This window comes from Anomalospiza imberbis, chromosome 7 (genome assembly GCF_031753505.1).
Source record: "Anomalospiza imberbis isolate Cuckoo-Finch-1a 21T00152 chromosome 7, ASM3175350v1, whole genome shotgun sequence".
In the NCBI taxonomy this organism is placed as follows: Eukaryota; Metazoa; Chordata; class Aves; order Passeriformes; family Viduidae; genus Anomalospiza; species Anomalospiza imberbis.
This window is the reverse complement of record NC_089687.1, coordinates 10,535,492-10,552,787: the sequence shown is the minus strand read 5'-3', so window position 1 is coordinate 10,552,787 and position 17,296 is coordinate 10,535,492. Positions and strand designations below refer to the sequence as shown.

General features: G+C 39.6%; 1 protein-coding gene across 4 annotated transcripts in view; it reads right to left on the bottom strand.

Annotated features, from left to right (window-relative positions):
• The window catches only part of MYLK (myosin light chain kinase), a 197,986-nt gene that overhangs the window by 32,221 nt on the left and 148,469 nt on the right, over positions 1 to 17,296 (bottom strand). For all 4 annotated transcript variants that reach the window (XM_068195384.1, XM_068195385.1, XM_068195386.1 and 1 more), the window contains 3 exons: positions 14,344 to 14,394; positions 12,635 to 12,762; positions 9,095 to 9,248 (listed from right to left, as the gene is read on the bottom strand). In XM_068195384.1, coding sequence (XP_068051485.1) covers positions 9,095 to 9,248; positions 12,635 to 12,762; positions 14,344 to 14,394 — 333 coding nt within the window. The remainder of the gene's footprint in view (positions 1 to 9,094; positions 9,249 to 12,634; positions 12,763 to 14,343; positions 14,395 to 17,296) is intronic.

The following is a 17,296-nucleotide window of genomic DNA, read 5'->3' as shown; positions in this document are numbered from 1 at the left end:
CATAGCAGTCATCAGAGAGCTGCTGGCATGGCACACATGGATTGTGTGATTTTAGTCAGACAGCGGCAACGGCATCTTCTTTTCTCTACAACTTGTTATCCATGCAGACCTTGCTGGGAATGATTTTCTGTCCTTCTCACAATCTTTACAGGAGCATATTTACAGCAGCCCTATGTCTTGTTTTCCTCCCATGTAACCATCACTGCACCATCTCAAAATGCAGATAGAACTTGAGTAAGTAACAGCTGATTTATTCTAAATCCAAACAGAACAGAGCAGTTGCAGATAGCAGCAGGAAAATACTTTGAAGAAAAAGCCAAACCAGTAGTCCATCACCTTACAGTGCCATCTGCTGAAGTTTGTCAAAGCAGTGCAGATTCCCTGATATCTGCTATGCACACAGCCAAACCTGAATGCTGCTTCAAAAATAAAGTGTTAGGTTGCTTTACTGCTGTGCACTGAATTGATACAGAGGAAGTGTGCCTATGTTTCAGTATTTGCAGAGCATGGTAGCCTGCTTCCTGTGCAGGACATGAAAATATGCTCTCTCATTGTTGACTTTCAACATACTTCTGTTTCCAAATGAAACTCTGGGCATGATTTATCAGTTTCCTAGGCCTCCGTTCCCTCAGTAAGCTCTCTTTCCATGACTCACCTAGACAACTGGAGTCCCTCTGGCCTGCATGGTTTACAGAAGAAGGCTTAGGTATGTGAGCACTGCAGAGAAAACATTCATGGCCAAGGGGATAGCAGTGGCAAAGGAAATGCCAAATGGCTTTAGACTAGTATCTGCTAGCCTTGGGAACATTTCTATATCCCTAAGGCATTTTTCTCAATAGGCAGAGATGAAAACCTGCAACCTTGGCTGGACTCTACTGAACCAGAAAGATGCATGTTTCTGTTTGAAGTCTATCATGTGCTGCTGCTTGCAGATCTGTTCAGTGTATAAATACTGTAGTAGCTGCTATGGGAGATCCTAAACAGGAATGAAAGCCTAATCTTTGCTCTTTTTTTTAGTATGACAGATGTATATGTACCATTTTAACATGCTTAAAAATGACTTAATATCAGACTGGATGGTATTCTAAAGCTCTGCACATTCAGAGAATCTGCAGATGGTCTCTCCATGTGTCTGTTTTGTTTCTCAATAGTTTATTCTATGGGGATTTTAAAGGTTACCCTGTATTCATCTGTCTTTATTGAAAGCTAAAATATTTTGCCAGACTACATTCCCTTCTGGAATATGAAATTTCTATCAGCACAATTAACTGCTTCCAATAAAAACATCCAATGAGCTGAGGACGGGTATAGAAGACAAGCACAGTTCCCTATTTTGTCCTTCTGTTTCAGTGTTTACTATACCATTCATGTCCCTGAGCTGCCTGTCTCCAATATTCTGCTGCATGTCATGTGCAGTTTTTGACAAGCACAATCATATTTCATACTTAGCCTTATATTATGAGGACCTTACGTTGGCTTTAATGGACCACAAGTTTGTTCTTCTGGAACAACCCATAGCTACAATCCAATATGTGAACTAGAACAAAAGCAGAACATCCAAAAATTCACTTGTGCGTATTTCTATAGGAGAAGGAACTAATTCATAATATTGAGCTCTAACTTCAATTTCACTGTTACATGCAACAAAAGAAAGCCACCATTAGGTACCTTAACCGTATGAAACTAGGAGTGCTCCAGCCTTGGCCACCTTGCAGCATGTACATAACCCCTAAATCAAGACTTATGATGTTCTAGATGATTGTGGTCAGACTGGCTGTATCCACACAGTCCTGTTGAACCTGGTCAGAATCCTACAAACTCCAATGCCTTTGCACATTAATCTCTCTAGGAATATGAGTAGGGTTGTCCCAAGCTGGCTTCCAAGGCCTTGTGGCAGGCAAAGGAGCAGCTAATTTGGCCTGAAACCTGGCTCAGGAATTGTTTGCAGAGCAGCACAGAGGCTGCATTGAGTTGCTGACACCAGCAGCACAGAGGAAGCAGCAGGAGCGACTCCTGTGCTGCGAGCCATAAGGCAAGCAGAGAGGAGTAAGAGGAGACTGGAGGTGATCTGAAGGAGGGCTCTACTGCTTTTTAGCCCTTTGTGTCCAGCAAACCAGGCACAGATTAAAGCCCCCTGCTTCTCAACAAGGGGAGGTGTAAATTACCACTACCCCAAAAGCAACGAAGTCAGATTCCATTTTTTTCTTTGTGGCATGTATTCTTTAGAGCAAATGATAATGTCACGAGTTGGCCCCACATGAAATGTTTAAGCCACTTTTAAGACCATACCAGCACTGAAACACACACTTGTTATTTACTCTCAAATTGAATTCAGCTGTACTCCTTCCTCATATAAATTCTGGGAAATATTTTGGTAAACAGGTTTTGATATACAACCTGAAGTAAACTTTAATTAATTTGTATTTGTGCACTCTGAGAAGCATAAAACATAAGCATGCTCGGCCTTTAAATCATTGCTATTTATCAGACAAATTTGACTTGATGTGATTGCCTTTTCTTTCTGTGGTGTATTGGCTAGAGCATGTTGCTAATAACACCACAGTTGTGGGTTCAATCCCTGTACAGTACATTCACTTAAGGGTTGGACTCGATGATCCTTTGTGGGTCCCTTCCAACTCAGAATATTCTGTGTTTCTGTGAAAATTCCTTTTCATAAGCAAAGGGACTTTCTCTCTGCAGTGCAGGCAAACCCACAGCTCATGCAGGACACCCACGTGACATGAGACTGTGCTATCTAGACCTCACTGCCTTCTCCACATGGCTCAGTTTACAGAGCCCTCAGAACACAAGAACCATTCCAAGAGACCAAAAAAGGCAGCAATCTCCTTATCTGAGTGCAGGGAAATGGAAATTGTTCTGCTACTTGCTGTGAGGGTCAGGCTGAGCCAAGGCGAGGCAAGAGAGTTTGCTGTGCATTAAGAGCTCGCACAGCCCTGGCTCTTAAGCAGAGATATTGTTCCAGCAGAAAGCCTCTAAAAACTGAGAACAGTATAACCACAGCCTCTGAAAAGTCTTTTTTTTTCTTTCTTTTATGAACAGAGACAGCACTGAAGCAATGTCTCTGAAGTAGTTTTCTTTATCTATTCTCAAAATTGGTTTGTTTTCTTTCTAGATCCAGTTATCACATTACTGTATAATACTATTATTAGCTATTGTGATATTTGTCTGCCAGATAAAGAGCAAACAGAAAGAAACAATTTAATTCCATTCCGCAAGATGTTTAGCCAGGGAAGGTATTCAATATGCTGCAAAAGCCAGTTGAACACTGTCCATGCCGACAGCACTGGCAAAGCTTTCATTTGAAATCCATCAGCGGGAGAAAAGCGAAACCATAAAAGGTCATAACTGAACTCGGCACTATTGCTGACAGGGCTTGGGGTCATGGCAGACCTCACTGCTGTGCTTGGAAAACTATGCCCTGCAGCTCTTTTTCCAAGGGAGAGGAGTGCTACAAGTAGAGATATTACCCCTTAACTCCTGTAACTAATGTGCACCTTGTATGTTAGTGTACCACAGGTTTAGGATAAAGTTAAATTTAAAAATGCCTGCATTTTCCTGCAGAACAACTCAAGAGAAACTGAAATGAACACCTAGTTTTCTCCTAAAAAACAGCAGAGGCAAGGACCCCATGGTAAAGATCTGGAAATTTACACCTCCCCTGTAAAATACACTGCAGAATACTCTCACCACATTGCTCCTCCTGACAACTCTGACAGAAAATGAAGTTATTTAAAAACTGCCCTTTTGAGATTTGTGGATAAAGTAGCTCGCAAATACTGGTGGCCCAGAGCATTGCTTTGTGCTGTTGGCGTAACTGAGGCACGGAAGTGTAAAATGACCTCGCCCAAGGACACACAGGAGAATGGAGCTGGGAACGAAACCAGAGCTCACCACTCCCACACAAATGCCCTCAGCACAAGAACATCTCCTTCTGCCACAGGCCTAATGGAACAAACAAATACATAATGCATTCTCAGGAGCCTTTTTCTAAACCATCTGCTCCTGAGCCTGAATCAACAAGCTGTTCGGATTACTCATGTGCTGCACGTTAGGTATCTGCTTTGATAACTGATTGAATTAGAGCTCCCAAACCTGCCCACTGAAAGGCAGAATAAATTTTAGGAGTTTCCCCAGTAGGACTATCAGTGGATTAATTTCCACTGGAGTGAGTTTGGCTCTTAGGAACCCCGTGTTTGCATGCAGGAGTTGTGATTAATAATTTTTGAGTAACTAGGTAAAATACAGACATTTTGTTGCAATTGTCAAGATATTTATTTTCTTCCTCAAAAACAAGCTGAAGGTAAGCATCAGGAAAAAGCAATTATGCATGGAGTTCTACTGAAATTTCTCCTAACAGAAATGACATTGAAATTGCATGGCCATTCAAGGGATAAACCTGGATTAGTGTGCCAACACTGATGCGTAGAGCAGAGTAAGCTGGTTTTTCCCCTACACATTTTTGTCTTTCTGTGAAAATTCAGTTTTGGTACAGCTGCAGAACCACTATGCATTAATGGGAAGCTGACAGCGTAGGTTACTATACTCTTGAACTACAACAGCAGCAACATAAGACATCTCTTCCTTAACCACCAGTGTAGTTGCCCTTTAACCATAAAAGCAGTGACAAAAATACTCCAGCAATCCAGAGGAATTTGAAAGGTTGAAGGTTACAGAGCGAGTCCACCCACATATTCTTAGGAAATTCACTGCATTCTTGACCTGACTGTAAACAGGGAATCACATGGACACTGCAAGATATAATCAGATTATTTTCAAAAACGAACTTCAGAATCATTCATATTTGTACTTCTGAGCTGCAATATTCAGTGTCAAAATGTCTATGGGTGTCTCGCTTCACTGTCTGCTTCCCAGATGTCTGCACTTAACTTTTCCAGAGAGGGAGCACAGAACCCTGACCGCTGGGTCCTCTGTGTCTGAGTGGTGAGCACTGTGCCAGATTTCTCAGGATCTCCCACAACGCATTCACAGTGGTGAAAGGGTCACTGTGCACTGCTAGGTTTGCTACCACGTTTCCTTGTAACAGAGTTTTGGGAGAGAAAACAAATGCTAATATAGCTAATATAGCTTGCATATATGTGACTTGTAGAACCAGAACCAAGCCCTTCAGAGCAGCAATGAAAAATCCTACCATTACATTCAATGACTGTTGGAGTTAGTGATGATCAGACCTTGTTCTCAAGTAAACTTGTATTTTCTCCTTTGTGCTTGGAAAGACTGTGCTCACACAGATTGTGTTAAAGGCATAGAAGTAACACCTTCCTCACAGAAAGTAACTTCCCCATCCCAAGTCAAGTATGGAATGGAGCAGAGGAGCAGGTATTAGTGAATTCACGGTATACTACTTGCATGCCTGTGTGTGTGTATATATATATATATGTGTGTGTGTGTGTGTGTCCTCGAGTACTTGGTTTATCACTTTGCAACAGCAGAGAAGGCTGCAAAACACAGTACATGCACCAATGCTGACAGTAATACAAACACCATAGCTTTTTTCAGGCCTCTCAGAGTCTAATGACATTGCTCCTATTCTTTTGCATATATGTACCATAGAGCTTACTAATCACCATGATACTTATATATGTGTGTGTGTGTACAATACATACACATATATAGATATATGTATGCATATACGTACATCTATACACAAAATACCACATCAGAAACAGTAAAAATCCCAAAGGATTTATAAAAGACAAACAAGGTTGGTCAAAATCAGCCCCCAGTTAGGCAGTATGTGTGTTTCTACTTCTGTCTTTAAAAAAGTAAAAGACAGCACTAATATCCAAATATTCACTAAACACTGATCTTCAAAAAGCCCCTGAATAGTAGGCATGGAAACATGAAGCAGTAAGCCCAAAAGCATGTGGCAAGTTTGTGACATAGCTGCAGAACAGATAATTTCTCTAGTGCCAGATACCCTAGTTGAATTCTATGTTATTCTTTGGACTCTGTCATAGTACCCAGCTTTAGCCAGCAGGAAAACCAAGGTCTTTTTTTCTCAAAGGTGGTTACAGACCCGGGGCTATTACACAGCTAAAATGTTCAGAATAAGAATTTTGAAAAATATATCAAATACATCCAATAAATGACACAAAAGGAATGAATATTCCTTGCTGTCATTGTAAACTGAGGGCTCTACCTTGCCTAAAAAGTCATATTTTACACTAAGCTCATCATTGGCTCATTTAACAGCTTTGGCTACACAAGTCCAATCTGACACACTGTCTGCTATAAATCATTAGCTCAATCTCACATCAGGCTGTTTTGATTCTGGAACAGAAACATGTTACAAAATGTCCCTAGAGAGATCAGTCAGCTAAGGAAATTGCTTATTTAAGAGAGCTGCTCATAACAATAGAGAAGGCCTCAACATGGACATTTTGGGACCAGTCAAACCAGTCAACCCTTTAAAAGAAGATACTGTTTAACTTGGATGCCTCAGAGAGTTGCAGGTCTCCCAGTATTATTTGGGCTGGTTCAAAGTTACACAATGAATCGCAAGGCTCAGTCCTTGTGGCTGAGTGCTGTGTGCTCAGCACAACACCATTGTTAAAAAAGGCTCCTCTAACTTGGGTATGTATCAGTGCATTTGCTGTGTGGACTGCACACAGCTCGCACTGGAGGCTGAATGTGATGGACATTTTGTTCATTGATATTCATTAAAGGAAATAAAACCCCTTAGAATGAAGTTGGGCTTCTTTCAAGAGTATCCTTTCCCATGGCCCAAACTGCATCAAATCATAAATTATTTAAATGCTTTAGGGTCAGAACCCTTGCATGGCTCAGTTAAGACTGTAGTTGAGGCCTGAGTCTGACAGTTAAATTTAAGACTTTGGGAGCTAAATTCAAAGGATTGCAGGGTATCTTTGTTTCCCTTAATGTCATTATTAAAAGTTATTTCTACAAATTGTACTCAGATAGAGTTTGCAATCTAGGACTCAGTTTAAATCACAGCAGGATCATTTCTGATTTGAATCCTGGCAGATAAGCTCAATCCTTTGTCCTCTGATCAGAGGTTAAGTCAATAATGTTGGTTTTTTTGTGAAGAAAGGTCTTTCACAACTGCAAGTATAAAACCAAGATCCAGGATGGTCTTAAATATCCTCAGGAAGGTCTTTAGATCTTCTGTTCAAAGAAGGATCAGCTATAAGGTCAGACCAGATTGTTCAGATGCTTATCCAGTCGGAACTTTAATACCTCCAGGAGTGGAGACTGCACAACTTTGCTGGACAACCTCCTCCTTGACATGTGTTACAGTGCAAGTTTAATTTGAGAAATGTTTATTGGAGTCTTTCACATAAGAAACTTGCCCATCAGCATGAAGAATTTGAAACCTACATGGTTGTAAGAGGTAATAATAAATTAAAAGAGGTAATAATTATTAATATTAAAGAGGTAATAATAATAAAATAAATACATCTTTATTTCCATATTTATTTCATTTGATATTTTAACAAATGTCTTTGATTTGCTAAAATTCAGAAGAGCCAAGGCTGTCAGCTAGCCCTTCGAGAAACACAGCTGTGGGTCTGCTCAGACACGCTCCTCCAGAAAGCAAATGTTCTGTGTTTGTAGTTTCAACACATTCAAGGCTCAGTTGTGCAGTGTGGTCAGGCAGCAGTGTTTTGAGCACACAACACACACACATGGATGTGCTTTTTCTTAGTAAATTTACAGGGAGGCAGCTCACACAGAATTTAGAGCCTTATTGTAAAGGGCTGAGGCAAACAGAGCTGATCTCTAGCATCAGGACTTTCTCCACCAATGCTTGTTATGAAAGCGGGGTCAGGGCAGAGAGAGCAAGTTTCTTCCCAGCACTTGGGATGGAGCAGAGAGAATGGACAGGCAGGAATTCAGGACTAAGGATGAGCTTTGGCAGACTCAGAAGTCCCAGGTTTTGCATATTCAGAGAAACACAGCTTGACTATTTTGACTGACAGGCTTTAGAGAAAAGTACCTTCAAACTTCAGTGAACATTTGACACCTTTAAAGGTGCAAAAAGTATGAAGGATTTTACCTCATAGGATTTTACCTTCCTTCCTAGAAGGAAGACATTTTTGCTCCCTTTTCCCACATTTTTGAGTGCCCAGATGGAAAAATCTGGCCTTAAAATGCATGTGCAGCAAACTAGGAGGCCTTGTCATGCCTTCAGCAGTGCTGACATCAGCGAGATGTCTCACTGAAGACCTTGGCAGTGTTACAAGATGGAATTTATTCTTTTTAGTTGGAAACAGAGATCTTGTCATCAGCCAAAACACATGGCAAACTCCTGCACATTGTAAGGATTCTTCACCCAACTCTCCCAAAAGCATCTCTGGGAATCCCACGGTTCTCTGGCACATTTCTTAGGGAAGAGCAAAGCAGGAGGCTGAGATGTAGCTTTATAAGGTTGTAGAATTCAAAGACTTTCAAACCAATTAACTCCAAAGGATATAAACCAGCGACTTAAATAATAATGAGTCAAGGCTCACACAGTAACAAGATAATAGATTTTGGCTGATCCTCACTAGGCTGCAGTTTTATCTGCAAATAAACTGCAACTGTCTGCGTGTCTGTGCAGCCATCCACAGTCTGCTACAACAAACCTGATGGCCTGGGAGTGCCACCTGACAAGACTGTTTGAAGCTTTAAGATACCTGTGTAAAAGCCCACAGATGAAGGGGTCCATATTCAAAACTGAGTGTTTTTATTCACTGCTTTCTGTCCCTGTGAAACAATGGACCGTGGTAGGAATTTAAAATGGAGACATGAGCTGATTTTATCTTGTGGGGGGATGGATTTCTTTTTAAGCATGAGCTATTTTATCTATTTTATACCTTCATCATTGTGGAATCAGCAATTTTTCCAAATAAACACAGTATAGCCCTACTGATCTTACTTACAGTCCTTATTAAAATGTCACTATCCATTTTTCTAAATACTAGCTCTTATTTCAGTCTTCTTAATTTAACTGATTCTTTTACTTAACCTGTTGCATATCATTATACAAAATGCAAATGTAGACTGATGTCTGAAGAATAAGTATATAAATAAAATATTAATTTGGACTTACCAACAACTGTAAGGTTGACTTGTGCTTGTCTGCTGCCAAGTTTGTTCTCTACAACTAGGGTGTAACATCCACAGTGTTCCTGCTTTGTTGATGATATTGTTAGCTTGCTGCTGTTTTCAGCATTCTCAATTTTAATATATTCGTTTTCTTGAATCTGCCAAATTAAAAGAAAAATTATGTGATAGTTCTCTTTGTATCTGAAAGAGCTCAAAGCACAATACAATATTATTATATTGCGTGTTATCTGCAGATAACTCTATTACAGAAGTAAGTGCAGCTGGTAAACTGTGTAATCAACACAAATCATCTAGAAATGCAGTGGAACATTATAATGGCTCCAGTCCTGCAAAGGCCACAGGGAGCCCCACTAAGGAACAGGAGTGTCACTTTTTAACTTGTCTTTGACAGGCTGTAAGTGCAAACTGTGCAACTGTCAAAAGAACAAAGTTTGGTCTCACAAATTTTAGAGGAACCACAGTGGAACACGGGTTTAGCTTTAGTTCATTTGCCATTCCCCTCAGAGGCCCAAGGTGCAGACCATCCATAGCTGGGACTTTTGCCCTCGTGTTTTAACCAAGTTTATTCTGTACTTCCACACAAACCAGGGTAGCAGTTTCTTGGGTTTGAACAACTGAAGACAATGTTAAAATGGAGATACAACACTACAGCTGTACAGAGAGACATTCAAAGAGCATATTGAGCTTTCCCATAGCATTTTAATTTTCTAGAGAAGCAAAAATCCAAATCTCTGCTGAATACCATTGGCATATTATAAACTAGTTTTGAATTGAAACAGAGCAATCATAGCATAAATGGCCAAGGTGACTTAGATTTTAATAAGCATTAGCTTGAGACATGGCAGTTCTTTAAAAACCTCATAATGCTACACTGCAATTATAGAAGCTGTACACTGTGTTCTTATGAAACAGACAACATAATGTCAATGCCCTTCTTCCTCCCACCACTTCCTTCTTAGATAAGTGACTCTTCTAAGCCATTCTCAGAATTTAATTAAAAAATGAAGGCTATTTAGTTTGCCTTATCTTGTCCCATATATTCAGAGAAGAAGAAATCAAAAGTTTAAGAACAGGACTTTCCCTGCTCTTTCCTCAACTGAGACAAAACACATGCACTGCTATCTGCCCCAGAGTAACTTTAGAAATATTTTCCTACAATAACTCAAATAGAAAGTTAGCAAATGGGATTATGTAGAGTTAAACTCTACTGAAAGTTGTTCCACCCTGCCAACATACTTCTGAGATTCTGAACTGTCTTTTATGTTTTGCTTAATTAAAATTAGTCAAGGGGTGATAGTAGAACTAGATCTGCATTATTCAGAGAAAGCCCAGAAAGGATACACAGAAAGCCCTGAAGGGATGCAGAGAAATCCCTGAAAGGATGGAGAGACAGCCCTGAAAGGATGCTCAGTGGTCTGCACTGGTTGTGGGGAACATGGGTTGGATCTTTGGGATCCTGAAAGAAAGTCTCTGGTTGTAGTTAAGAAGCTTCAACAGCTGTCAGTGTTCAGTGATGGATTCAGCTGATGGAGAGGCTTTCCAGGGCTTTCCCCTTTTTAGCTCAGCAAGTTCCAGAATGCCACCACTGCACTGCCATGGCGTACAACAGCATGGGTCACAGTTTCATGACATTCCCTTTCTACAAGCAAAATACACCATTTTGTAATATCCAAAAGAGATAGAGAGGCCACTGAGAGAGGCCACTGTGGCTCTCCTGCACTGGAGAGAATGTGAGGAAGAAACACAGAGAGGAAGCTGCAGCAAACAGCAGCAGGGCTGAAATCACAGCTCACCACTTGCTGGATCAGCTCATATAACAACTACAAATAACTCCCAGTAAATTGTCAAAACACTTGGCTGGTTTTCACTTATAGGACTGGGAATGGAACAGAGTTGAAATCAACCACAGTTATAGAAAAGGAAGAAATCCAAGTGTAAAACAATATGTGGTGAAGTGTAAGTGAAAAATAAAGCAAAATTATGGTGCAGCACAGAACACCGTAAGTGGCTCCCCTTTTAAAGTAATAAATGAGAGACTGCTGCCCTCACTTGTCCTCCTACAGTGCTTGGTAACCTTCCTGAACTTTTCTTTTCTTTTGTACCTCATTCACCAGAATGAATAATTTAAAAATTTTTGTCATTTTAAGTTATGATTTTGCAATACTTTACTTTGTCTCATAGTGGATAACTAAAGAAGAAAGTATAAAGATGGTAAAAATAGCATTTTACAAAGGAGAAAAATATTTTGAATCGCAGCTTATGGATCTGATATGGGCATTAGGAGCTGCTAATTATCACATATTAGCTGCTGTTATCACATAGATCGTGCATATAAAAAAGGCCTTAAAATCTAGGTAAATAGGATTGTTGTATTCAACAATGAACTTAGAATTCTGCACAAACCAGAAACTCAGTTTTGAGGGGTACATTTTACCTAAATAAGGCAGAACTTAGCAAAATCAAACACTGGATGTCACTGAAGCTTCTGAGACCTATTTTTTTGTGGAAAGCTGTGGTTAACTCCAGTCTTGAAGCTAAAAAAATTTAAGGAAATATAAGAGTTCAGGAAAAAACCCACCCTTTCCCCTAAAGTAAGAGGTTATTTGCAGTTAGCAAGCATGGACTCTGGAATACCCTTTGCACTAACAAACTGTTTTGAATTCTTTCAATTAAATGCTGACATGTCTGGATTTAGAGTCTAAACTTCCTTCTAGGAGAAGATGTTTTTATTTGTGTTCTATAGAGTGCATAACCAGTTCAGAACGAAATAAACAGAACAGCAGCTACAGTAGATATTTATATTTGCTCTGTCCTAGCGTGACACTTCATCTTCCAGTCTGAACTTGCATATTGGTTGATTTAAAGTGATTTTAAATAGCTTTGTTAAAGCAACTCTTTAGACACTGCCCTTATGGACTTGTGATATAGTTTAAAGATATTCATTCAACTAGAAGGAACTTTAAACCTAGGGAGTGGGGGCACTGATGGCATGGATTTTTGTTGTGCCCTCTATGGTGACATTTGTGTTTCAAGACAATTGACTCAAGTTTTTTATATGGTATTTTGCCCCTCTGACATAACTTTAGGCCCAGCATCAACAAAGAAGAGGTAATTTTCAAAGGAGAGAAATGTCCCCTGTGACAGATACTTTTCAGATACCTGTATCTTTCCCATCACTTATCCTTTAATTCGTGGTCTAAGACTTTTCACAAAGAAACTATCATTTGTTACAGGAGGGGACAGGCAGCAAAGGGTCTGAACTGTGGCAAGAAAGATTTAGGTTTGGCATTAGGAAAAAAATTCTAACCCTACGGCTATATAAACAGTGCAATAATTTGCTAATGGAGGTTGTGAAATCTTCATCAGTGAAATGATTTCAGTAGAGGTGAGGAAAACATCTGCAGGAACAAGACGGACTTCGCCAGTTCCTCAGGAAGAGAGATGGAAAAATGGGAGAAAATTGGTATTCCTCTCCAGCTCTGCTTTTTCAATGACTGTTAAAAGAAACCAGAAAACAAGTTACCTGCTTACGGAATTTCATCCAGGTGCAAGTTATGGGTGCTGTTCCTACCACCTTGGCAAATAATTCCACTGATTCACCTGCACGGACTTTTCTGTCTTCTGGGAACTGAGTAATCTGAGGAGGAGCAGCTGAAGGGAAAAAATAACATAAATTAAATAACCCTTTAAATGACCCTAAGTTTTCTTAAAATTCAAAACACATCAATTTCTCAGCTCAACTGTTTCAGAGCAGCATTTGAAATCCAGATTAGCAGTTACCTGTGGTGTGCAATGAAAAAAAGTCCATGGATTTGTTAATTCTAGGGGAGTAAAGCAATAACAATTTACCCATCCAAAGTTTGCAAGACGGAGGTAGAGACATCCAAAAGACAAAAACATTGGTACCTACCACCAATTCCAAATATATAGTTTATGAAATTTTGTTGTGGGTTTTTCAGAAAATCTTCTTCTTTTGAACTTTGTATTTTTTAAGAATGGCTCCAGCTACCTTCTTATCAATTTGGATGTGCTGAGGGGGTCTGCAAACCTGCTTTCTGATGTCATCAACAGAATTCAGAAAATGTAAGACTCAAGATCCACCTATGAGGATTCTGGCTTCAGTAGCCAGATAAACATTATGTGGCACAGAAACATCGTGAGAGACAAGGAAGGAAATTGATGTCTTTCTCCATCACAATAAATTTTGCCACGAGCAATGATGGATCTTTTTGTTTGTGTATCACAGTGCTTCTTTTAAACCTTGCAGTCCCATTCATTTCTCTCTGTTCATGAATCAGGCATTCTTCCTTCTGTTCCCTCTCACTGTCTGAGTATCAATAGATGGCAGAACATCTCCTGCTAACAGTGTTCCTTCCTGGCTCTCAGCTGTGCTGCTGAGAGTCTCAGACCCCTGGTAACTGCTAAGCACAGAGGCCAGAAATATCATAGGCTGGACAATTCCAGGGTGAAACCTATACTGTTGCTTATAAAAGCAGCATGAGAAAAAAATTATTCTTGTGTGTGTGTATTGAAGGGGGCAGACTTGAGGACATATTGACAGAAATGGTAAGAGGCATTCTCTAATATTACAATGACCTCACTGCCAAATGTAACATTCTTTACAAAGCACAGGGCTACTGGGCATGAAAAAAGTGCTTTCTTTTCCTTTTCAAAGTAATTAAAACAAAGTGGGTTCCCCCCGCTCTAGACTTGACCTTTTAGAAGTGTTTTTGTTTTGAAAATATCTGAAAGAAACTAGGGTATCTGGCATAGAAAGCAGCTTGAACAGTTTAAAAGTCTGGTGAAGTTTAAAGACTCTGAAAAGAGACTCCTACAGAGGAAATTTCCTTGTAACTTTAAATATAGATAGCTTTGCCTCAGAGACTGCAAACACACAAACAGGTTACCATAATGCCAGTGATGAGGAAAAGTAGAATCTATCACCTTCTCGGTAGTAGCTACTCAGACAATTCTGTGATACACAGAAAAAATTCTTTTACAGAAAGCCAAGTTTTGTTATGGATATGTAAAAGGACATAAGTTACAGACTACTGACACTTTGTAGGATCTTGCTACAGTCCATCTGAGAGTAACTTCTTTGGATGCTCATAATTCAACTCTTAGTACAGTGTAAACAAGTTGGACTTACATTCCATTTAATCACATATGCAAACAAACTTAGTAGGCAAACAGCTGCACTGGTAAATGTGGGGGACACATACAACAAATTACCTGCTTTTGGAGGAGTCTTTGGAGCTGGTTTCTTCTTCACTGTTGCTTCACCTAGTTAAAAAAAAACAAACAACAAACCATGTGAATTCAAAGGTGAGCTTTGCAAGGTACCACACTAGCCACAAACATCCATAGCAACGCTTTGTTGGAACTTGAAAATATAATATGTTCTTCCAGCATACTGAACTAAAGAATTAAAAATACCTTTAAAAACCACTTTTATTATCCTGGATGATCCTCAGAATATTCACAGTTGAAGCTGAAACTTTTAAAAGAATCAAAGAAATCTTCTACACTTCTCCCACAATCTGTCATCATCCATTCCTTATATCAGTTTAATAGGTGAAAACACTGGGCCAAGACCCATCTCACACTGAATTCCTGCTCAGATTTCCAGCATAATCAATGCTGAATGATCTCGATTAAAAGTAGAGTAGTTAACACCATGTGCTGCTTCTCATACCACTTGTGAGCTCGCAAAGAAACAACAATATACCAAAAGTAAGTATTAGCACCACCCCTCTCTCTGCCTCATCCTCCTCCTCAGGCAGGGACAAGTTTTTGCTATATTCTCACAAGTAAATGTCATAGCTACAAAAATATGGCTTAGGACTTGAAATTTGGATCCATACATTTTTGGAAGACAATGTTCTACAAATTGTGCAGGGTAAGTAGAAGAACAATAGAGAAGACATAGATAGAAAATGACTATTAACTATTTTTCACAAAACAAGAACTAGAGGCCACCCAATTAAATTACCAGACAGCAGGCATAAGAGAAACACCAAGTGAAATATAACATCCATAATCTACCTTCACAAACATGTAATGTTTTACAATACAGAAACACCAGCAGGTTCAAAAGGACAAATTCATACGAGTTACATATAGTGGTGGCCATTGAATGCAACAGTCTGGATGCCTTCAAACCACTGAATTCCAGAAGTGAAGGGGTTCATTCCTTTTACAGCACTCTCTTTTTTGCCTGCTATTCTAAGCATCCTGGTCAGAGAATGGCCTCTGCTGTGAAAGAACATTTCTTATTTTCTTATGCTCATCTAGGCAGCATGAGTGAAGCAGTCTGGCTTTTAACATGTTATTGCCTCCAACAGAAGCAGCATATGCTAATTGCTTTTGAGTATATGGCAGACTATACAGAGGTGCCTAGTGACAGTTATAACAGATGCAAAAGTTTGAATTTTTTGGTCCATTCTTTTATTTTCTTTATTTAGTTATTTCAAATTAGAAAGACACTGAGCAGCAAAATATCCCCCTGATTTCACTAAACCAATAAAAACAGTTTTTAGATTATAAGCCTTTTGGTTGCAGCAAACTACAAGCTGTGCATGATACCCTGGAACACATCATGTGATGCTCCATGAAACTCAGGAGCCATGAGTTGCAAAACCACTGTGGGAGTCTAATGCTATAGCTCAAACAACAGACAGATTGATTTTTAGAGTAACTGGAGATAGCAGGTGACGTGTATACGATGTGAAAAGACCAAACAACTTTAAAAATATGTAATGGCTTAGCTGTCAACAACAGTGTTTATTCAGTTCATTCTGAAAAACTTTATGTAGTTAATACAGAAAAGTTTTTTCCACCTTCTTTCCATTTTTTAGTAATTTTCCCTAAAAGTAAGCTTCGTTTTTATATGCTCTGAATTTATTGATTTTGTAGCAACTAGAAACACAAAAATGGAGAGGTAGGACATTCTCATAGTACTTACAGCTGAGACAAAAAAGAATAGTTGGGTATTTCCCAAAGAAGCCTTTCTTTGACAAACGCCAGCCCAACAGAACTGGTTAAAGGTTTAGAGGAGTACTTGTGAGGTGTTTATCCCAGTATTAATGGTTTACCAGGCTGTAAGCAAGGTATCTGTCCTGCCACATCTTCCACAGGGACTTAACCCTCTTTAAACTGAGCCCTTCAAAGAGCACAACTACTCATTAAAGGGACACATTACTTTTTGGGCCACCAACAGAGTGACATGTACCCTGGCTGCTGTGGTGGCAGCAAATGTACTTCTTCATCCTCTTTCCTGCCCGAGCTGTGCAAGCAAAGGCAGCAAGTGGTGTTTTCAGAGCAGCTTTCCTCTTTGTCATGATGTGGTCACAACCTGAGCTGAAACTCTTATTTCAGGTTGGAGCCATATTATGAGGATGAAACTCTGTATATGATCAGGTGCCAGCTGGAAGGCGTGCAGAGTCTGGCCTCTCATCTGCCCTTAAACATCCCTATTAATGGAAATAATCCATTAGTTACTCATTAGATGCATAACCCCATGTAAACTCACTCAGTTACACGGCTTAGAAACATGTAAACATTTTTGTTTGTGCGCGTGCTGTATTCGACATCAGATTCTCTGATTTTCTCTAAACTGAAATGAAATAGCTCTTGGGTCACTTCTCAGGGCTGCAATGGCTTTTAATACAAGCTACAATGACAGGAATTTGATTGCTTCTGCACTCCACTAAGCCTGATATGAACAAAGAGCAAACAGGATGAAGAAAAAGCACCATTTGTCAAGTGCCATCTTGGGTTGCAGATACTGTTGCTATTTCTCAGAAAAAAAAGCAAATTCCTGAATCCAGTATGATTTCCACTCGAAGATCACCTCTTGACTGACATTGTGTATTAGCTGCAGTACCTTAATTAATAGGCAAGGTGCATGCAGACTGGAACAACTGTGCTTAAGCCAGTTTAAAAGACTCTCGCCTCAGTGATGATTTCCATACAGCAAAGCAGAGAACATGAACTCATCACTACATTCAGCTAGGGCACTGCTTTTTATATGTAGGTACAATTTTTTTGGTTTAAATTTTAGTTTTTACCCACCAGGGCATTATATTCACTTAACTGAGGATATACAGACTGTCACTGGACTTCATCAAACCATGCAGATTGCCAAAGGTTGCTGGAAGGTCTGGCTGAATATCCTGTTTTGCAG